Source organism: Argentina silus (assembly GCF_951799395.1).
Source record: "Argentina silus genome assembly, chromosome: 8".
Taxonomy (NCBI): domain Eukaryota; kingdom Metazoa; phylum Chordata; class Actinopteri; order Argentiniformes; family Argentinidae; genus Argentina; species Argentina silus.
The window spans coordinates 6,523,710-6,547,398 of NC_139662.1; the positions used below are offsets into that span (position 1 = coordinate 6,523,710).

Genomic DNA, 23,689 nt, shown 5'->3' on the forward strand with positions numbered 1-23,689 from the left:
TTTCTTTCAAGGTCACGTAAAGTCAAAACAGTGGTCACGAGAGTAAGGGAGACACGGTATGCAAATATAACTAGTGCATGAGAGACAATTTGGACACAACCTCTAAAAGGAGAGCCCACAGGATGAAGGGCAACTCTCCATACTGAGTTCAGTAGCACACATCAGCACCCTAGAGCTAGAGTAAAACAGAGACATGATGCTGCTTCTGTCCTCTCTCCCCTGAGGTGATTGGTTCCAAATTGACCTTTGCCCTTTTAGCCCGGAGACTAGCGAGTTCTCTGGTCCAAAATAAAAATCCCAGGAAGAGAAACAAAGGGGACTCACATTGAGTCTGATATAGCAGGACAGCTAAGGCCTTGTTATGGACAGAAAAAGAGCCTTTATTACGACTCGGGGCATAAAAACCCCAGAGAAAAGAGTTCTCTCATCCAATGCTTGGATCATTTCATCATTATTTCACATTTGACTGTTTTGTATTTTGAAGTTGTCATGAAAAAAGCTCATTGATGATGAGATGGGGCCTTTCTCAAGTCTTCTACAGGCAACCCTCTGCTCGGTGGATCTGATGACATTTCATTTGGAGAAGGCCCGGCATTGTTGCATAATTCATAAATCCACTTTGACCTTTGTATTAACTGTATTCCCTGCCATGTTTAAAAATAACACATCTTGAAATATGCTTAAAGCTGGCGAGCTGGCTGGGGGCTTTTCATTCTGGTGCTTCTTGCAAAGCCCATTAAAATTGTACACAGAATCATAAGAACAGCAGTATGCTGTCAGCCTGTTGATAAACTCCTCTTTCTTAACACACATTGATTCACACGTAATATTTGGGGTCTTGAACCAGGGAGAATACAATATGTATGCATGTTTTTTATTAGAGCCTGTAGTCAATTAGTAAGTATGTTGGAATGAGCATTGACGAGCTCTTCTTAATGGCATGTGCTTGCCAATTAGTGTAGATACAGTACGTGTAGAGGTTATTTCACTTTGGTTGCATTTAAACCACAGTTCAATAAGGGCATACAGTCCCCCAACTGTCCAGGAATACCTATATCAAAGTATCATGAGAAATGTCTAATATGTTAATATGCTTGAATGAAGTAGATGTGGTTATTGGCATACAGTGAGCACGGATACACTAAGTATTACTTATATTGGTGTTATGTTGTTATGCCTTGCTTTTGATAAAATAGTTCTTAGTCCCATTCCGCTACGGCCTTTGTGAGTTTGTAAGAGAGGTGATGAATTCCACTGAGGCAGGTGACAGAGTCAGGTCCATTTCTTTGACACTTTATTTCATGGTGGTAGGAACACAAGACAAAGGTAATAAAGTTAGTAATGGTCAGGTCATGCCACACTTACTCGGTGCACTGCCCCTTTCAGGAGGTTTTCAATCAAAACAGTAGTTTACAGAGGCCAGGCGGATAATCCACATGAAGACATAAATAGGGAACAGAAAATAGATTCAAAACAGTAAATAGTATATTTGTAAAAAGCCAGAGAGGAGTCGTTTTTGAGGCCCCATCTGGGATTTTGCATTATTAATATAATTATCATTATTATGTATTAATTTACATTTATGGGGATGAGGCTAATATACTGGTTAAAGTAAGAGCACAGAACAGTATGGATGACAACTCTGCCACCGGTGTGCAGTGACCTGTTTTAAGGCAATTCATAGACAGCTTTCACCCCAACAATAGATTGTGTCTGTCTTACTCTTGAGCCCATGGAATATATCTTCAGAGTGCTTATCTCACATCATTCCAATTCAACAGTCAAATGACAACATGGAAACCTTGGTCATTTGAAACTGTTCATTGACTGCATGGTGTGCAGCACTGGTATATCTCATGTACACACACAAAAAAGGGTTCCTGGTCTCAGATTACACTCGATTATAGCCAAGCCATATCCTTAAATGCTCTTGCCCTCCCCAATCCCTCCCCATTGACATAAGAATCATATGTGTAGTGAATAGACAATTCAGACTTGGTTCCAGTGTATAGTACTAAAAACATAACCTCCACAGTTACACATTGCTAAATTTACACTTAAAAATGGCAGGGCTGTACAAAATGGTGGCGTTTTGTTTTAGGAGGGAAAATAATAAAGAACTTAAAAGAAATGATTACAATACCATTGATACTCAACCACGAACAAGCATGTATTGTCTTATAATATTGCCAAGTATCCTATATATCAAAACAAAGTGTTTTTAAGTCAGTCATTGCAGCTTAGGCTACTGTAGTTCAGCAGAAGAAAACTTTTGCATTGCATCAGTTTTTCAAATGTTACAGAATTCATCTTGACAAACCCATGCATGATTACATCTACTTGCATTTGCTATAATATTTTATTTTTCATTTTGCTGCTGTTTAAGGTTCAAATGTCACATATTATCACATTATCCCTTTTTCAACAGCAAGAGATAATTCTCATTCAATGCAAGGATATTGCCTAGTTTTCATACAAATTTGAAAAGAAATGGACTTCAAGTTTTGAAGTTAGAAGAATATCAATGATGACTGAACATTCCAGGACTGAAAGTTTCAGGGTTCAATAATGACTTCCATTGGCATGATCTCTCTTCCTCTAGTCTCTCTAGTCTTCAGCCTGTGCTTACAGCGCCTCCATAAGGTCAGTTGTGGTAACAACTTTTGCACCACTCCAAGTCCAGCAAAACCAACTGCTCCAATATATAAAAAAGAATGCTCAAAAAGACCCCAAAAATGTAATAGTTCTCCTAGCTCAGTAGCTGTGTGAAATCAGACAAGTGAAAATATTTTAACCATTTTGTAAATACAAGGTATGTCAACTGACATGTTCATCCACTTGAACAGTGACATGTTAGCCTTGGAAACTGAAAGATCCAGAGAAATTAAAACAAAATCAAACAAATAACACTGCAGGACTGCATGCAACTAGTGGTCATTAGTTCATTTACTGATTGTAAAATAGAACGCACAATACATGAGAAGCACAATTCTCCAAGAGAACCAATCTTACATATTCACAGTCTCAGGTATTTATATACTCTATATTTATTACATTTATTATGTAAATTATTTAATTTGATTGATGCATGTGGATGATGATATGTAAGTTGATCTGGAATGCAGGGCACTTTGTCTTTCTGGCTATGTGATAGAAGTGAGGCAATTTAAAAAAACTAAAAGTAAGACTCAGTTGTGATTCATATAATATTGAAATCACAAAAAATCCTGTGTCCTGTCAAGAACAAGCAGATGGTTCTACAGCAGCTCTGCTCTTTGAGACCAGTTGACTGCAGTATTTCTGAACTGCATATGCCTCTCACAGGGGAATGTGTTGTATGTAGGCCGTGCTGGGTGAATGTGTGAATGATGGATATGGCACCAAGACAAGGCAATAATAGAGAGCACCAATGCGGTTCACCAGTGTTCAAGTAATGAGCGAGGAGGGGTTTTGTTTGCGTTTGTTTTAGAACAACAAAACATACATAATAAGTATTTTTCACTTGTCTCGCGACACCACAAACGTATAGGTACACCTGTGTTTAAGGAGGAGGGACGGTAGATTATGAACGGAGGAGGCGCAGATAAAAACAAAAAACAAAAATATATAAAACAAAACAAAACATTTTTAACAATGTATTCTTTTTTTCCAATATAAAAAGCGATGAAAAGTATACAAAAATAGAAAATAATTACAGCAGTAGACATGGCGTATGGAGGGAGTCGTTTTTGTTGCCAGGCTATTTGGCGGCGGAACAGTGTAATATTTTGGGGCTGTTTAAGGCGTCCTCCACCAGGTGGAGCTCCACGCCATCCACTAACACGTCCTTTACACAGCCCACGAAGCCCGTGCTGTAGGCCTTGGGCAGACGACGGGCTACCGCCAACTCCTCCAAGCCACCTGGAGAGAGAAGAGGAGGGAGAGAGGGCGTTAGAATGTGTGGAGAGGATGACAAATAGTGGAGATTACAGTAGGACACACACACACACACACACACACACACACACACACACACACACACACACACACACACACACACACACACACAGGGATAGGGTCTGCCAATTCGACTGCTGTAGAGTGCTGTGCCTTCTGATGTGTGGGGTGTTGACACTAGCAGATGAACAGGGAGAGACTCGTGTAGCCTTCATGAACAGGTGAGCACATCAAACGGGTTGTCCTCCCTGGAGACCTGCTCTGGCACAGTCAGTGTGAAAGTTGTCGCCTTCCCTCCAGGGGGAGCCCTACCTGCCTTATAATACTTCAACTGTGTTGCAGTCTCTCTCACACACACATACGCACATACTCTTTCAACACAATCTCTTTCTCTCTCACACTCTCTCTCTCTCTCTCTCTCTCTCTCTGACACATACACACACAATTTTCACCCACACAATTTCACGCCCTCTGTCCCTCCTCCTCTTTCTCTCTTGTTGTTTCTCAAACACACAATCTTCTTCTCTCATTCACTCTCTCCCTCTCTCCTGCCTTTTGGCTTGTTTAATCCGGCGTGCAGAGAGTTCATCTCCCCACCAAGCTCTTTTCCCCCTCTCCCTGTCCCCTTTAATCGGATTGCGTGCCTCAGAATCAGGGATTGACAGGGCTAATTTCATGCGAGTTACAGATGAATAAATGATGAGCACTGAAAGAGGGGGATTTAAAGGAAAGAGACTTTGGATGTGAGCACTGCCTGAGGATAATGTATTCTAGCTCTAGGGCATGCTCAGCACCTGTTCCTCCACCAAACTGTGTGTCTGTGTGTGTGTGTGTGTGTGTGTGTGTGTGTGTGTGTGTGTGTCAGGTGTCACTGTGGCTGGCACGGCTTGGTCAAACACACACCTTCCCATCACCTTGCTTGAGCCCTATTCAAGGACTGACTTTTTTTTCCATCAATGCCATTTCCATGGTTTATCCATTCTAGTTCTTTCAAAAGCAATTTTCTGAGTGAAGTTCAAGCCAAATTGAACTCAAAAGATAACAGGCCGACTTTGATCGTTTCAAATACCGGAGAGCAGAGATATTTTGATCTAGTCAGATAGCCTTTCGTTTGTCAAGTCAATACCTGAATAGAGTTGGAAATGTTTTCAAACAGTCATCTGTTTATTCATGCTAGGGAGCTCTCTGCAATGCCACAGATCCACTGCAATGCCACAGAGTTCATTGCTTCCTGTTGGCATATGTAGGAAATGTAGCCTACTATGCAACATTTCAATGTAACCATTAATGTTGTTCAGGGATACTTCAGTCACTAGTCCACGTCCTTTAAATAAAGCAACAAGATGATGATTGTCCGGATATAATCAGTATTTCCTCACTTCTAAAAACAACATCATTAGTGTGTAGACGACAGAGAGAAGTGGAGTGCACTTGTGTGAGTCTGTGAGTGAGTACTGTATGTGTGTGTGTGTGTGTGTGTGTGTGTGTGTGTGTGTGCGTGCGTGTGCGACAGTTGGTAAACAGGATCAGTTTATAGGCCTACCTAACCAGAGGGCTCCGTCTGTGTCCAGCTGAGTGGCTGCCAGGGGCGACGACCCTGTGACCGCCGCCTCGTTACCCACCTGGAGAGAGCCGTCCCTAAGTGCTCTGAAAGAGAGAGAGAGAGAGAGAGAGAGAGGGAGGGGGGAGAGACAGACCGACAGAGAGAGACATGCAGACAGACAGAGAGAGAGAGATACACAGAGAGATAGAGAACAATTGGTTAACATCCTCCTTTGATACATCACTGTCAAGTTCATTTTCAACTGCAGAGTCCAACTTTCATGCATTCCAAGTCTTCACTCTGCTGATGACGGTGAGGTTGCATAACAGGAAGACATGGGTTGCACTCTTAATGTGTTTACAGCCTAACAGACGTCAGAAGCACCATTTATAATAGATAACCCTACACATACATGCAGTGGCTTGAAAGCTACTGTAACCCAAGGCTAACGAGCAAATTGAAATTGAGGTGAGGATAACAAAACCACAAACATCTCTTGGTACAGCTATATTAAACATTTTATGACTTTCAACATCCATTTTGTCATCACTAAACACTCACTGAGCACTTTACTAGGAACACCGGTACATCTTCTCATGGTGGAGGTGGTGTAATGGTGTGGGGAATGTTTTCCTGGCACACTCTGTTAATACCAATCAATCGTCGCTTGAATGCCACAGCCTATTTGAGTATTGTTACTGACCATGTGCATCCCTTCATGGCCACAATTTACCCATCTTCTAATGGTTACTTCCAGCATGATAATGCACCGTGTCACAAAGCAAAAGTCGTCTCAAACTGGTTTAATGAACATGACAATGAGTTCAGTGTTCTTCAGTGGCCTTCCCAGTCACAGGATCTGAATCCAATAGAACACCTTTGTTCTTTGTATGTGGTAGAACGGGAGATTCACAGCTTGAAAGTGCACCTGAAAAATCTGCAGGAATTGCGTGATGCACTCATGTCATCATGGACCAGAATCTCAAAGGAATGTTTCCAACATCTTGTGGAATCAATGCCACGAAGAATTGAGGCTGTTTTGAGAGCAAAGGGAGGCCCTACCCAGTATTAGTATAGTATTCCTAATAAAGTGCTCTGTGAGTGTATATGGTTATGTGTCCTTAAACAAAAAGTCCATAGGTAGACCATTCCACTTTAAAAAGCCTAATGTAAATAAGTGGAAATAATTGTACAGCTTAACTGTTTTATCCTCTGTGATTTATAATCCCCATTTTATTTGTATTTTTTTTTATAGTCATCTGTCTGTATTGGTTATCCACAAGTCTGAGGACAAACCCTACGTGACCCACCAGTCTCTTTCACGGTCGTGACGTGTTCTGAGCCTACCTGCTGGCCTTGATGCGGATCCAGCGGTCGGTGTCCACGCGCACCGAGGAGCGCAGCACCACGGGCTTGGAGCCCAGGTCATAGGTCATCTGGAGGCGGCCGTCCACTATGGCCAGGGCGATGTAGTCCGAGCGCTCGACACCCTTGCCGCTCCAGAGCACCAGGCCCTGAGTGGCCTCCGTCCTGATGCTCAGCTCAAACTTGTTCACCAGCAGGGCCTTCTCGCTGCCAGGGACAGACAAGAGATGTTAACATTGCGATGCCAGTGGTGTAGGGATAGTTATGTCAGAGAGTTGGAGTGACCTGTGTCAATTGTCAGTTCATGATCAAATCACCCCTCAGTCACTCCCACACTGGCTGGATGGATGAAGGCACAGAAGTGGCTTCTGACGTTGGTTGTTGTGGTTGGGCTTAAGAGAGGGGTAACAGAGAGTTGGAACAAGGCTCAACCTGACCACTGACCATGCTTCACCCTGGTCAGTGGTAACCTATAATGGGATGCCTCCCTCTGAATGTAACTCCTCCCCCTAGCATCCATCTATTTGTCTTCATTTGGTGTCTGTTTGGTTTTTCCTTACCAGGTGATGTGATGAGGAAAAACTTCTGGCCACAAAAGTGTAACCAAAGAAGCCAAGGAGGGGGTGATATTTTGAAGAGTATGGGAACACAGCCCAAGTTTGGGGCAGAGGCTGCTCAGCTATAATGCTTCAACAGTGTCTCTCTCCTGGGCAGGTGTGTGTGTGTGTGCATGCGTGTGCTGTTGTGTGCTCTTCCTGTGTGGTGGTGGTGGTGGAAGGAGGGAACGCGGCAGGATGCAGGATGTGTTGGGAGTTGCTGTCTGATCTCAACTCTCTGGACTGCCTGCGCTTCGGGGGAGGCAGGGAAACTGTGAGCTGGGGGGGAGAGGAGGGTGGAGACTCTGGGACATCTACCAATCCTACAGGGAGCGCTGCGTGTCACTGACACAGATGTCTGCTCAGGGAGCAGACACACACACAAAGACAAATTTACTCATGAACACACACACACACACACACACACACACACACACACACACACACACACACACACACACACACACACACACACACACACAGCTCCATTAGACATAGAGCTCAAACACTCCTACAGGGATGCTATTTTTAAATAATAGTTCCTTTGTTCTCTGATGTTCCCCTCAAGAAATGAATATCAAGAGAATCATACCTTTTTGTGTGTGTGTGTGTGTGTGTGTGTGTGTGTGTGTGTGTGTGTGTCTGTGTGTGTGTGTGTCACCGAGGATGAAGTGCTAGAGCAGTTTTCAAAATAACCGTAAAAACAGAGACAAACACGAGCACACACAGAACAAATAGCAAATAGGACAGACGAGACAAAAACACGCAACACAGGACACAAGTCACAGATCACACGAGACAGACATGACAGGACACCAGTCAGCACAGCAAAACAGACAGGCTCATGTGAGTATAGGGGGCACAAAACACAGGACAGGAGAGAGAAGCTGTCGACTACGCTACCTGTCTGTACGCTACCTTCTCCTAAGGCTAGCCGATGTTGCTATTGCTAACAAAATCAGGAGATAACTGCAGGATGTTTCACTGTATTCTATGTGTATTTAATGGTAAGCTACTTAATGTGAGATCTTACTTAGGTACTGTATGGCCGACACTGGAGTTGACACATACAGTATTCAAGTATTCAAAACGTGTCTTTTTCGAAGCTGTCCCCATAGGGTGTGAGATTTCTACAAGAAGAATCTTTCATGTCTAATAGTGCTTGAAATTACCAATTCAATTCACAGAAGCCCACATGAACACCATTGATACATTTTGAGTGAGTGTGATACAAATTATTTGGATACACCAGCCCAGTGGAAGCAACACAAATTCTGCATACTAGACTCTTTCCTCTGATCTCACCATCACAGTGCCCCAAAATAAATCACCATCAGGGTGGCTTGTCAAGAATAAGGTCAAGGTCATTAGTGATAAAAAGAAAGTCTGTGGTATTTAAAGGAAGGAGAAGATAAACTGTGTGTGACAGCAGATATTAGTTGCCCTCTGTACCATCAAGGTGGCTTGCTTGGGGAGGAGTTGTTGTATAATAGTGGAGTTTCATTCTGCATCTAACATCATTTAATCCTTATGTAAGGTGGATGAACTCTGCGGTCCTCTGTGGCTCAGTTGGTAGAGCATGGGTTGTGGGTTTGATTCCCGCTGGGACCATATATACTGATAAATGTATGCACTCACTGCAATGTAAGTCGCTTTGGATAAAAGCTAAAATGGCATATATTATATTATTATTAACTCAGACGTACTTTGACGTACTTTGCACCTGATCACCTCTAGGTGGCAGTAGTAAATAGAGCACTGCTAGGCTTTCATGGACAACATCCATTGCATAGAGACTGCAAGACTAGATAGTTCTTTCTCTGGTTGTACTAATGATGGTAGAACAGAGCAACACTGTCTCAATGGGGTCCTGGATGTTAGATTGTGGGTTGCTTGCTTAAGCTCTTTATTGGGGCAAGAATAGGCCTACTGAGTATAGGCACCGTCCAAAGCTATAGGAGCCCAGCATACTGAGTAGCAGGGCCCTCCAATGCTATTTCTATTGGGCACCTGGGTTGTGAGAGGTTAGGCTGTGGGTAGAGTAGGGGAGGGGGGGGGGGGGGGGTGGGGAGGCAGCATGCTAGCGTAAAGAGTTGGCCAAGGCTCGGGAACACTCACCTCTGGTCAGACGGGTTCTCCAGGGACTCAGGACTTTAAGGAGCAGGGGAGAGAGTGAAGGGCATGCAATAAGCGCAAGGGTGTGGAAGGATGGCCACGACCCTTATAGGGTGTGTATTGGGTAAATCGCCCCTTCATAGACTGGAGCTTTAGAAAAGGGAGCCATGACGAATGGAACAACTTCTGCTCTAAAGCTGTAAAAGCATCTGTTTTTCTTTTTGCTCCAGAGCTGCAAATGGGCTTCCCTGTGATCATAGATCAAATGCAGCTCCACTGTGATCACACCGGGAGCAGCGAAGCACACAATGAAGTCCTCAGAGGAATAGCACAGGACCATTGGGAACAACTGGATGTAAGGGCACTTGAAGTCAGTGTCCGATAAATGTCCTTAGGACAGGATTGGTCGACTATACAGCACTACTTTGATGGCTGTGAGGTTCATGGCTGTGTATGTGTGTGTGCCAGTGTCTGTATGTGTGTGTGTGTGTATTTTGATGACTGTAAGGTGCAAGTGAGTGTGTGTGTGTGTGCAGAGGCAATTATGAGCTTCATTGAGAGAAGGAAGCAATCAATGAAAAGAAATTGGTTAATTTACTAAAATGGGGTCAAATATTGCATTACGAGACATGGACATATATGATTGGTCACTCAAATAATGGTATGTGAGTGAATCAACCCATGGTTTCAGAACTGGGGAGGGAGAGGAATGAAGACTGATTTGGGCTGCTGTAAATAGTAACAGAAACATTAGCCCAGGGCGAGCGCTGGAAGCGGCATTCTATGTTTTATAATGTCCTCTGAGGAATTCATTAATTCCTGTTCAAAAACAAATCGATGCCACTCGTTCAGCTTGGGCTGTCTGACCAGCTCTCGTATGCCTATATTCGCTCTAATCGCGCCTCTTGCTCATACAGAATGTGACACCTATTAAACTCTGGCTAGCCTGTCCAGCTCGAAGGACCCATTGTCCCCCCTAACTGAGATTGATGGCTGCAGCCACATAGTTAAGTCTGGACCTCCAAGACATCTCACTTTGAAGGCTTTTTTTCCGAAGGGAGACAAATCCTTGATTAACATGTCGATCCCCCATCTCTGCTGCAGACTCGATAATTATTCACAATTACGTTTAGAGACTTGACAAAAAACAAAATGACAGGGCTCAAGTATGGGGATTCTCAGCTGAATCTGCTCAGCCTGATTCAAGCTTAATCCAGCGTCTCTGCTTCGTGGGGTTTTTAAGAGCTTACTTACCGAGCTAATGACAGTGAAGAGGAAACTTAATAAGGAAATACGAATTAAGGGTTTGCCTAGAGGGGCAGTGAAAAACCGATGCAGGACTGGCAGCAAAACTGGGCAAAGGGGAATTGTGTACATATTCTTGCAGTTAAAGAGGGTTCTCATTCAGTTCAACATCACCGTTAATACTATAAGGTGCGCAGATATTTATTTTATAGTGGACGTGGCTACAACCATGCATACAGTATAGCACCTTCTTGTATATTCACATACTGTTTCTTTGGGTCACGAACAAAATGCTCTTCAAACATGCAGTCATGCGCTTATTTAGACCAGATTGTGATGGCTCTTATGAGGCTTAGAACAAAATCAGCAATATGTTCTCACTTAAAATAAAATATGAGCATGGAGTTTTGAATTTAAAAACATCCTGTATTTACATATTAATTATAGATACTCTATCTGTGTAGGCATAGATGAAAATGAGATAGGAAAACTGAAAATAGAATTTCTACTTTGGGTTAAGTATCAAGATGTATCTATTGTCATTGTTAGTTTGGCTTTGATTTAACCTGGGGACTCCCAGGACTGTTTTATTCTACTTACTCCGGAATCTCATTGGTCAGTTGGCTTGAGTGCAGAGGAAAGACAACAAGGAACACTTATATGAGACAGACAGACAGACAAACAGACAAGAGACAGAAGTGGACAGACAGACGGCAGCACAGGCATCTGACAGCCTAAACACGAGGACAACAGCAAAGATACACACAGAATACACACAGATCTGAAAATAGTTTCTTTGGGGGATTTCCACTGTGTTTGTGTGTGTGTGTGTGTGTGTGTGTGTGTGTGTGTGCATGTGTGTGTGTGTCATGATGGATTCACTGACTGACTCTCACATTTCCACACCTAAGGATGTTGTGTGAAGAGTTGTCACAGATCTGAATGAGGAGCCGTATATTTGATGTCTTTTCAGGTTCATCACAAACATTTAATTCATGCCAACCTGCGGGCATGGATGCCAGTGCTGTAGATGGATGGAAGAGGATAAATGCATCACCGGCCGCCTGAAGGGATACAGTTTTCTCTCTTTCAAACCCGATACAGAAAGCATTAACACTTACATCATTCAGCTTTTCCTGTTATAGGGTGTTTTGACTCCTTTTTTGAGGTGGCATAGTCACACGCAAATCCAAGAGAGGCTTAAATTAAACCCATTTTTATCAGAGGATGTAGCGGTATGAATGTGTAAATGTATGTGTAAGCCTTTCAGTGTAAAGTACATTTTGAAAGTGCAGTGTAAGTGCATTTTGTCTCATAGTATGTATGTGTGTGTGGGGGGGTTCTTCCTCTATGAGTGTGTGTGTTAGTTCATCAGCCCAGTCCACTGTGCCACACAGCGAGCAAGAGGCGCTCATGGCAGAGCTGTAATTGTAGGCGCATCGCTAATTAGAGAAATTCAGTCAAGACCAGAGACAGCCGGGGGTAGTGGTCGAGCTATTAGCTTACGGCTGACGCACTCCGAAGCCCAAATGGGCCAGTAATAATCAACCCTGTCATTGCCAGTTATTGAAAGAGAATATAGAGAGGGGAGTGGGCCATTTCGTTAATACCGGTTAGCATTGAAGGCCATTAGGGCAAGATGGCTTCTTCCTTACCTCTTGGTGACCGCGTTGTGGTACTCGATGAACGTCCGGCCGTCAAAGGCGATGGACTCTGTCTCCCCGGCAGACTTCTCGAAGATGGCTGCGGACAAGAGGAAAGGCAGATGAGATCACATGAATCAATAGGAAACAAGGCTTTTCCATTAGAGTCAAAAGGCAATGAATTGTGATTAATTAGAGGCACTAATGTGCTGGTGATTTTAATTAAAGCAAAAGGGAGCAGGGCATACAGGCAAGGTTAATGAGGTTGGAGGTGTGTGTGTGTGTGTGTGTGTGTGTGTGTGTGTGTGTGTGTGTGTGTGTGTGTGTGTGAGAGAATGATGAAAGAGAGAGGTAACTCTTTTCTTCAAAGGGCATACATAAACATTCTAAGACGAGCATGACATACTAAATATTACCGTGACATACACATTTAATCACTTTTACAACCACTTGGCCCGTGTGTTTATCGTGAAACAGTAGAGAAGTGAGAGTACTGAACCCGGGCAGACTCACTATTTTGACAGTGTGTGCCAGTGAAGCCATGGAGGCACACACACTCGTAGTTCTCCAGGAGGGGGTTGCAGCGGCCCCCGTTGTGACAGGGCTCCCGGGAGCAGGGGTGTCCCTCGAACATGGCCATGTCGCTGGAGTGCAGCGCATTCTCCTGCCTCAGGATGGGAGTGCCCATCAGGGTGATCTGGGGGGGGAGAGACAAAGCAGAGAGGAACTAAGACCTGACATAGGTGCAGTAGGTAGGGCCATGAGTTTTTCCTGACTTGCCCGGGACATGCATATTTATGGCATACTTGTTATAAAGAGTTATAATGTGAACATAATGTGATAAGACACATCAGAAGAGCAGTAGCCATTGTGCACAGTGTAGTACATACACACAATGATGTGCATATATACATCATACTGTACATGCCACAAGAAAATATCATACATCCAGCACATACTGTATTATACAGCAGACTCATAATATATGTACTGTTCCGTTTCCAGTCAGTGTTTGATAAAGTGTAGAGCTGGTAAAATATATTTCAGATTTAAGTTTTGATTTACTTCGAACTGTCGAGGGAAGGTTTGTGACAGAAAGCTAATGACAAGTTGACGCTAGCGGTAACATTCTGCCTTTGTTGGATGGCTATTTTTGGCGACCAAAGACAAGCTTTGCTGAGAGGGAGAAAAACTGGAAAGTTGCTAGGGAAGATCTGAGATTAGAAACATGGAGGGACATCAAATGTGTATTCTATTATTAGTATACAGTGCCTTCGGAAAGTATTCAGACCCCTTCACTTTTTCCACATTTTGTTGTGTTATAGACTCAATTTAAAATGGATTAAATTAAAAGAATTTGCCATCTATCCACACACAATACCCCAGAATGACAAAGCGAAAACACGATTTTAGAAATTTCTGTACATTTATTAAAGTTGAAATATAGAAATACCTCATGTACATAAGTATTCAGACCCTTTGCTATGACACTCTTAAAATTAGCTAAAATGCAAAAATATCATCAACAAATATAACACAACAAAATTGAAAAGGGAAGGGGTCTGAATACTTTCTGAAGGCACTGTACATTGCCCAGAGGAGAAGGAGCCACTGTCAGCAATAGTGAGAGGTTTTAACTTCCACTGATACTGTATGTACATTAAACTGCCGTCGTCCTACTTAACAGGATGCTGCACATAACCACGTGACCTCTGACCTTACAATGGTTGGGGTTACTCAGTCATTATGACAGGCCATTTTGTATCCAGGTGACTATTCATTGGCAGTAACTCAATCATGTGGAGATAGATTAATCCATGGACAAGGTGGATATGACATGGTGTCACTTCTAAATGTGTCACATCTCTATTGTAAGTCAAGGAATTAAATATATCCACATACTGTAGTAGAGTGTAGAGATGAAACCATATATATAGTAGGTGGATATTATTTGACAACGTTCTGGTAGTTTCAGTTTTGGGAGAACTTACTCCTGAACTAGAGGTACAATGCTAGGCATTGTGGACAAACTCACCTTCTGGATGGCACCCTTGAAGCCATCTTTGAGCGAGGCGGCCCTCGCTAGCCGGCTGAAGTCAGGAGCTCCACCCACATAGAGAGACTCCTTCAGGTTGAGAGCCGTGTGTTGGTTCTGGAGAGAAAAGATACATGGGGTTAGAACCCTATAGAACACTTGAGGAACCATATCTTACCCACTCTCAGGAACCTTACAATGGAATTCAATCAAAACTAGAAGCCTGTGTTTTTCGCTAAGAGAAAATCTCATTCTCCTTACATTATTAAAGAATGCCTAGTTAGATTAATTGAATTGATACGTGTTTACTGTTCAATGAAAAATTACCACAAGCATTCTTTCTCACAGTGCAAGAGGAATGTTTTTATTGTCTTGTCCTGGGTAGCAGGTTTCCTGGTTTTGATTCAATATGTTTTTTGATAAAACCTTACAGACTCTAACACACTGAACTTATGCCAGAATTATAAAGATTCCCTTCAAAATATATTTTTACCGACATTGCGTAGGTAGGACCATTCACTTAACTGCACTTCCTCCTTTACCACATCAATACACTTGATATACAGTATTACAAAACATAATTGATTTCTGTGCCACTCGGAGAGCAGTAAATTATTCTTTATCTGCCCAAAACACAAAAAAGCTACAAAGAGAAACCAAGAGTGGTTGGAGTAACGATATGAATGGGCTTTTTTTTTATTTTATGAAAGTCTCTAATGAATGGATGATTTTACCAGCGACCTTTCAAACACAGAGAGAGGTGGAAGCTTTAATTGGCGAATAATTTGTGCCGCGGATGACCATAAAATCAGGCCTCCACCACCAACCTACAAGAAAATCACCTTTAATTATGACAACAGCCTACTTCTCCTTGAGAGGAAGGGCCACTACTTTGGGAAGGAATTAAGGATCTTTATTTTATGTAGGGCAGTAATTGCCGGAGGGAAAAGGCTCAGTTAATTGCTGGAAAAATGATGGAAGGGGCCAAGTAAACATGGTTTGTGTGGAGAGCTGGCATGGGGTTTGCTTGTTTTATTTGGGACAGGGATTTGGACCGTGGCAGCTAGTGGGGCTTGGCTAAACCTGAGGCTGTGTGCACCTTGAGCAGGCTTCAGGAGATTGGGAGACCTGTGCCAAGCTGGGCTCAGCCATGTACTGTAGGTGCCACGTTTAGTCCAGTCGGCTGAGTGGGCAGAGTACACGTGGGCCCTATCGTCCTACAGTACCTCTAACTTACACTTTATAGTTGAAAACTGAGATATATGCTAAGAGTCATATTTCCCAACTGAATTGTACATGTGGTCATTCCCTCCTTTACAATGTACAATGATCCATCTAAATATACAGTATATACAGTTATCTAACTCTGCTAAGGGGCCAGTGTGTCTGATGGAATGGGTGTAGGAATGGCTGAGAATGCCAGTGTTGTGTGTTGTTATGGGAGGGTGAGTGAGTGGGTGAGTGAGTGAGTGACTGACTTCATGATATGGAGAGAGTTTCTCAATGCAAGAGAGAGTACATGACAAAAGAACAGCCCGGCTTGGCTTGGCACCTCACTTCTCCTTCTCTCCCTCTCTCTTTCTTTCTCACACGCTTCAGACAGCCACACGGCATAGGCGAGAAATCCCTGCCCACACAAGACTAATGAAGACGCTTCATTGTTGCGCAAAACAATGGCAGTCAGGAAGATAACTGCCTCCCTCCCGCCTTCCTTCCCTCTCTCCATCCCTTCTTCCGCCTCCACAGCAGATGGACTGAGGTGAAAGCCAAACCGAGTTCTTTAACAATGTGTCTGCTCCAGTACTGTGTATGGAATGGCAGTGCAGATAAAGGCCCTTGTCCTTCTTGGTTCTGTGGCCTAATGCTGTCGTATGGAGAATGCGGGGATGAGAAGTGAACTACTCGGAGATGAAATATGTCTAAGGGGTGACGGGACTCTTCTCATTACCTTGCGTGATTTCTTATTTCCAGACAGCACACAGTAAGAGAAAAAAGAACACAGGAGGAAAAAAAAGGTTATCAGGAGATTGAGAGAACAACAGACGCCGGTGAACAGAGAAACATGCACACTGCAACACACGAGTGCGTGCATGAACACGCACGCACGCACGCACGCACGCACGCACGCACGCACACAAACACAGACAAACATGAAAACAAGTAAATACAACACAGAACTCGAAGGTAATGCACAACATACAGTGCCACTCAAAACAAATGAAAAGAGAAATTGTGCTCAAATTGCATGTCTGTAACAGCCAAATTAATATTCACTATATGATCATTGTCCACAATCACATGGCCTTTCATGGCTGATCATATGCAAAAGCATGCATGGATTCGTGGCGAGATGCTATCTCTTTGACTGCTCTGTTGATCACACTAGTATTCTCATTCTGTCTTTATAATTGTACAAATCTATCTGTATGTGCTAAGATGCTAGGTTTAACTTAAGACAGGCTTCTCTCTATGTGACTCCATCCTCATGGTAAATGCAGGAGTAGGAGAGAAGTAGCTGGGAGCTATCTTGCATGTGGTCTCTCCATTGAGCTCCATATCTTGCCTCTGTTCATCCCTTGCTCCCTCTCCCTTTCCCTTGCTCTTTAATAAGATTTTCTGCCTCTGTTGCTGGAGTGAAATACAATTACCATACAGAGGATTGGATGGAAAAAAAGAAGACAGCAGTGTGTCTTGGAGGAGATATACGGAGACGACGCTCACAAGGTGTGCATGTTCCTAATCACGAATTACACTGTTTAATATAATTGGACAAATTGCAGGCTTATCAAACTAATAGATTGCCTTCATTTGAGGCTGTGTACTTGCTTTATTGCTGTGGTCACATTGCTGAAGCACTTGAGGGTCATTACTCTCTTTTTTCTTTCTGTCATTTTACCTGTCCATCGGCCGAGATATTTCAGAGATGGGTTGAAATAATGGGTCAAATAGAATTATAAATCATTTATAAAATACTGCACATTCAGGCGATAGGGGAAGCTCTGCTTTCTGAGTTCAACAAATATACTTGAAATGATCAAAAGCTATTTATCTCAGACTTCAGCAGAGAGGTTAAGATAAAAAAGAGGAAACAAGGCAATGCCAAATCTGAGACAGCTTGTCAAACTCGCCCTCTGCGTCTCATGTGTACTTCTCACCTTGACGGCTATCAGGGCATTGTGGAATATTTTCAAGAACAACCCTGGTACAGCAACCCTGGTACTGCATATGGTTGTGGATATCCTCAATAAAGGAAATATAAGTGTTTTGCTGAGTCAGCTCTAGTGTCTAACCACTAGTGTACTGGTAACAGTACAGTTATTAAAGTAGACTCAACAGCTCCTACAAGGAAATAATATGCAGGGCTAAGGTTGTGGTGATGCGGTGACACACACACAAACACAGTAGCGCAGGCTAGGCTAAGCATGAGCAAGGCTCCTTTGCCTTGCATGCTAGCAGGAGGCAAAGCACAAGCAAGGCTGGATAGCCTAGCATGCTAGCTCTCTGTTTCTCTCTCTCACCGGCGACTCTCCCTTGACTGGGTCCTTTCCGTTGACGTTGATCTCTCCTTTGCGATTGGCTCGCTCCAGATTCACCGTGTTCCACACATTCATCTTGATCTTTTCCTTACTCCTACATGAAGAGGAATACACACATTGACACACAGACGTGTAGAATGCACACACACATAAGAGACGAGCGATCAGGAACAGGAAAAAACAACACATCCCCTCCCAGCCAGGTCAACATAGTTGAGTTCTACATAGTCTTCTTCTAGACCCTACAATATTGTTCCAGACATTGTTCTCCAGAAATCTAGCGGGTTTTAGACTACAGCCACAGCTTCAGGGTGCAGGTGTGTGCCCACCTGATTACGGCGGGCCCCTTGCCCAGGTCATAACGGAACTCCAGGATGCCGTCGTTGAGGGAGAGGGAGATGAAGTCTCCTTTGCCGTCAGTCTTCTGCCCGTTGTAGAAGATCATTCCGTTGGAGTCGTTGGCCATGAGAACAACAGTCATGCTGACCTTTTGGCTGCAGACAAAACACCAACAAACCGGTAAACAAACAACACAGGCAGTCATAAATATATGTAGCCTGAACTTTCCATGAACCGTTTTTTCTGCTGTGCTTGTCTTATTGTCAGTTTTTGTGTCAAGTTTTTCCCTTCGTGTTCCACCATTCCAATGTATGTACTGTTTGAACTGACTGTACCGAGATTGAAGAATCTCCTGCCAGGAGGATGGCTTGAACTATTCTATGATATTCATATTCATATTCATATGGATATGCTATTCTATTCTATTGCAGCCTACCCAATTATGCCTGAGGCACAGCTAAGGATCTGGCATTACATGATATTTACTATTTCTCAGTACCAAAAAAACGACTTGAATAAATTGTGTGTGTGAAATTAAAGGAGCATTGGACTTACTGGAGATCATGACCATATAGATACAAGCCCTTCAGCTCCAGGTACGAGTCTCCACTAAAGAATGGCATATAGGCCCCTTTCTTGTCCGACACTGGAAAACAAAGACAGAATAGCATGGTTCATTTTATTCTAACTTATGACAAAGACATCTGTCCATTCGAAGAATTTTGAAATGGAACCATACGAGATTGATGACTTCATTGGGAATCATCAAATGAGAAAAGCAACCAATTTTGGTGGATCATTTCACGGTTCCATGTTCTATGACAGGTCTCTACCGGATGTCATGTCTTTGGATGCCGTGATTCACCGCGACAGGCATTATGGCATCTTTATGACGGCATTGTGCAGGCTAAAATCAGGGGGCATTCAGTGAAGTGTAACCCAGAGGGATGTTCCCATTCCTGATAACAATGGTGGCCTACTCGACACCCACCCAGTTTGCAGACACTGGCGTTTTAGCCTGCGAGAATGCTGGCATTGGTAATTAGCTGGGATTAGCAAAGCTGAGTCAGGGTGGGGAAGGCAGACAGAGATGAAAAAGCTAATTAGCCATTGTACAGGAGAGGAAAGGAAGGAAAATAGAAAAGACACAAGGAAGTGTGCAGTCCAACCCCTGTCATAATAAGGAGCTCCTCTGAACTGTGCCAGTTTGTATAGGGGTGAGTGAGAGGCCGTCGGTCCTTAAAGCTAAACACACACTCATTCTCACACACACAAAAATAAATCTCACACAAAAGCACACACAACCATGCACACAAGTGCATTAAGACACAAACACACACTCACACACATACAGTACTTAGTATTTGTACCAAGCAAGTTAGCTAGTATATGTAAGACATTGATGTAAAAACTTCCACTGATGAGTGGAGGACTGGATAACTCTCTGCTATATTGTTTTCACCAATGAAGTCCTAGCTATCACGAGGTAAAGGCAACATGGAAAGTAGGCCATTCAATACTATTGCAGCACACCCCTGAGAAAACCACTTGGTGAGCAAATCGTACAGAGAGTTAGTGTAGCTGCTCTGTGCAGATGAGTTGGAGACCACAGTCTGCAACGAGGGGGGCACACAAACTATTCCTCCCCAGGCTTCCCTTGAGCGGGCACTCAGGCACCTGTCTTTAACTGCTCCCAGGTCAGCCCTTAAAACGTACCCAGTGATGTCTTATCGGAGAGATCCTGTCTGAGACAGATACCGGGCCTGACTGACTTTCCCATTTATCACCACCGGCAGCGGACTGATGCGATCAGTCATCTCATTGATTTCATAGAGAAAAAATAGCCCTTGGAATGAGAGGCGCTGTCTCTCTCACATTGATTTCGGTTCACCCCAATTTATTTTAATCACCTGCTAACTGGGACTTGAGTTTGGTGAAATGCTATTCTCAGGTGGATTGTGGATTCAGTGGTGTGTGTGTGTGTGTGTGTGTGTGTGTGTATGTGTGTGTATGTGTGTGTGTGTGTGTGTGTGTGTGTGTGTGTGTGTGTATGCGTGCGCGCATTTGTCTATGCCTGTGTGTCAGTAAGCAGGAATTGATGGACTTTCTTTAACTAAACACAAACCTTTCCTCTCACACCACACAGTAAGTCAACCGTTGCATTCTGAAAACATCCATGAGTATTTCAATTGCAGGGCAGGAAAAAGAGAGAAACAGTGTGAAACATCGCCACAAGAGCCAATGATAAACTTCAAACGCAGCTCCGGTGCGTTAGGGTCTCCTCCCCAGCTGTGGCCCGGCGCCTCCCCATAGAGCTGAGTAGTGGCAAGTGCGTTTGAACACAACACCTGTGGGCGGTAGGCAAGCGAAGAGAGGCTACGGCTACACTAAGGCTCTCTAACAACTGAATTCGAAAAACAGCCTGAACAGGCCAATCGCTATTCTCCGGCTCCAGAGGACCCCGAGGGCTGCACCCCGTCTCCGCGTTTGATCTCCCCCTGGTTCAGGACCGAGACATACCGTTACGACGCGGCGTGAAAAGGAGGGGAAAAAAAGAGACAGAAACATTAAGGCTTCTTCCCTGTGAACCTGGGCAGAACGCTGTAGTGGAGAGAGTTGATCTATGTTGCGTTATGGTAGGCGAACCTTCCCCCCAAAAAAGGTTTTTCTGTTTAATTAGGACTCTTAGGACTAATTAAACATAGACTGCACACACATACACAATCACACTTACGCAAAGGCTAACCAGTGAGGTCATCAGTTGTAACGAGTTAATGTGGTTCGGCGGAGACCGTACCTTTCTCGCAGTGCTTTCCCTCACGGCCCATCGGACACTCGCACTTGTACCCTCCCTCCGGCTGAACCTGACACTGTGACGATGAGTGACATGGGTTGGGTTCACATGGGTCGTGGGCGTCGGCGCAGGTGGGACCTGTAGTTGACCACCATCAATAATGAAGAAAGAAAACAACACACAGAGAGAATAAAAAAATCAACCGCGAGTCAGTATTCAAACCATCAGAGTCAGTATTCAAACCATCAGTGTCAGTATTCAAATCATCAGAGTCAGTATTCAAACCATCAGAGTCAGTATTCAAACCATCACAGTCGGTATTCAAACCGTAAAAAACCCCTCATATCAACCAGGCTTTTCAGAACCATCGCATTTCATTCCATGTGAGAAGAGGGAGAGGATTTCCTCTGTAATAGAGGTCGTTTTCTAATAGGATTTAGTAACATGACACGTACAGATTAAGGACCAGAGCACCCCGCTATGCTGCCCGGCTGCCATGCTGTTTCTGGGGCCTCCCTGACTGGCTCGCTGACTGTGGAAGAGGCTGAAATACTGTAGCTCCTGGTTCATGACTTTGCTCTCTGCCACCACGCATCAGAATTCAGCCATCATTATTTCAGTAGCCAGAGCCACCTGAGGCGAGGAGAATGCTGTAATGAACTTCACCCGCTGAGTTCTGAAAGCTCTCCCTCTCTCTCCCCGTCTCACTCTATGGGGAGCCCCATCCCCCTTAGGAGTGCCATCTTTCCCAATGTCGAGAATGAAAAGATGATGGAACGAGTGAAGCCTCAGGCTCTGATGATCTAGTTAAAGTAATTCAAAAGGGCTGTTCATTCTCAATCTTTATTCGCTGATTTATCTTTTGGATTTCTTCATTGATTTCTTCATTGATTTCTTCATTGTTCACTCAGTTTCACAGTATCGGGTGATAGGCTTGATCAAGGTATTGCTAGCTACTCGATTGCATAGTTTGGTAGCAGTCTGTGCAAAAGGTTCCCAAGCAAGACATACACACACATAGTGCCTAATACAGTTGCTATAATATGGATTGGACATTCATGAGCACAAATTAGTGTACTGTACTGTACCATCAGGTATTCTGCAGGTGCTATAAAAAAACTCTACAAAAATACACCCTGTACCCTGCCTAAGCATTATTGCTGGGTAATCATAAGTCCCCCCCCCCCACCCCTATTTTTCCTCTCTGGCTAACTCCTACTGTGCAGGTTTCTTCAGTAGCGAGACAGCTACAGTTAAAACGTGGCCATGGTCCAGCGGTCCCTGATGGTGGCTACTACTTAACAACACTCTCTCTCTGAGTCCCTCATTAGCAGGGAGCTAGTGGACTGTGACCGCCCAGAGACACGAGGAGGGGGCCAAAGGCCAGGCAGGAAGGATTTGCTTTAGTCTTTAATGTTTCCTAAGTACTTCCCCAGTCGTACACAAGACATTTTTGGACTTGTGTTTTGCACAGAACTATTGCACTGTGTAAGTATTGTTTGGAACTAGTATTGTGATGTACTAGGTGAACATCTGCATGTTGTGTGACACAGAACAAATTTCCTAACAGATATAATAAAGTCATCATCAGAGGTAACATGTGTAGCTTAACAAATGTCTAAACTACTACGTGGTGAATTGAAGTTTGTTGTCAGTGTCAATGTGCCCATGCTTGCCTGAGAAGCCATTGATGCACTTGCAGTGGAACATCTCGGCCTCCTTGACCTGGCAGGCGGCGCTGTTCTTGCAGGGGTTGGGCTGGCATGGGTTGTTGCCACACTCGCCCACGCCGGTGCCATACAGGACGTTGCCACCCTTCTCCTGCAGGTTGTACACCATGTTGTTGACGTCCAGCATGCGCACGCAGCCCACCAGGCCGCCCGAGACGGAGGTCCTCTCCTTCACACTGGGGGGAGGGAGGGATGGAAGAAGACAGCACAGATTAGAATTTACCACATGCACCTGAACTGAACTCAAGTTTACAATCTGAATGAAGTCATCATTACTATTTCTACTCTTTTTCTTCTCTTTTACGGTTCTTTATTCAGTTTTTTCCTGATCATTATTCTAAACCAGATTTGATCTTTGGCCTTACTCCTGCTGCAGCTCCTCGGGCACTCCTCCGATGAAGAGGTCTGTGTCCAGGTTGAGGCCGTCTGTGCCCGGCGGGCTTTCACCCTCGATGTGGGGCTCGTTGTCAATGCTCAGCATGGCATTGCGGCGGTTGCGGGTCACCACCAGCTGGTGCCAGCGGCCCTGCTTCACCAGGACCTTACTGACCACAGTGCCTGTACCCGAGCCTGTGTTAAACCTGGGGTTGGGGCACAAAACCATTAGCAGTTAGTTCAATCATCGCTTAATTTCTTCATTGGACCTTTATAAAAACCCAGGAAGTACCATTGAAATAAAGAATCTGTTTTCAAAAGAAGACTAGGGCTATAGTTTGGAGCAAGACGCCCTGTTGAGTTTCCATAATGTATTCTAAGTTGCACAGCTTTACTCTCCAATCCTAGGTACCAAAGGGGAAAAGAGATCCTCTATG

At 43.9% G+C, this 23,689-nt stretch overlaps 1 protein-coding gene across 1 annotated transcript in view; it reads right to left on the reverse strand.

Moving 5' to 3' along the window:
- Window positions 1–1,283: 1,283 nt before the first annotated feature.
- The window catches only part of agrn (agrin), a 176,805-nt gene continuing 154,399 nt past the window's right edge, over window positions 1,284–23,689 (reverse strand). Inside the window, exons 25-36 of the mRNA XM_083675577.1 lie at window positions 23,243–23,458; window positions 22,824–23,053; window positions 21,151–21,285; window positions 18,909–18,999; window positions 18,344–18,508; window positions 17,997–18,108; window positions 14,479–14,595; window positions 12,957–13,140; window positions 12,456–12,543; window positions 6,827–7,051; window positions 5,480–5,583; window positions 1,284–3,900 (exon numbers count right to left, since the gene is read on the reverse strand). Coding sequence (XP_083531703.1) covers window positions 3,740–3,900; window positions 5,480–5,583; window positions 6,827–7,051; window positions 12,456–12,543; window positions 12,957–13,140; window positions 14,479–14,595; window positions 17,997–18,108; window positions 18,344–18,508; window positions 18,909–18,999; window positions 21,151–21,285; window positions 22,824–23,053; window positions 23,243–23,458 — 1,828 coding nt within the window. The 3' untranslated portion in view covers window positions 1,284–3,739. The remainder of the gene's footprint in view (window positions 3,901–5,479; window positions 5,584–6,826; window positions 7,052–12,455; window positions 12,544–12,956; window positions 13,141–14,478; window positions 14,596–17,996; window positions 18,109–18,343; window positions 18,509–18,908; window positions 19,000–21,150; window positions 21,286–22,823; window positions 23,054–23,242; window positions 23,459–23,689) is intronic.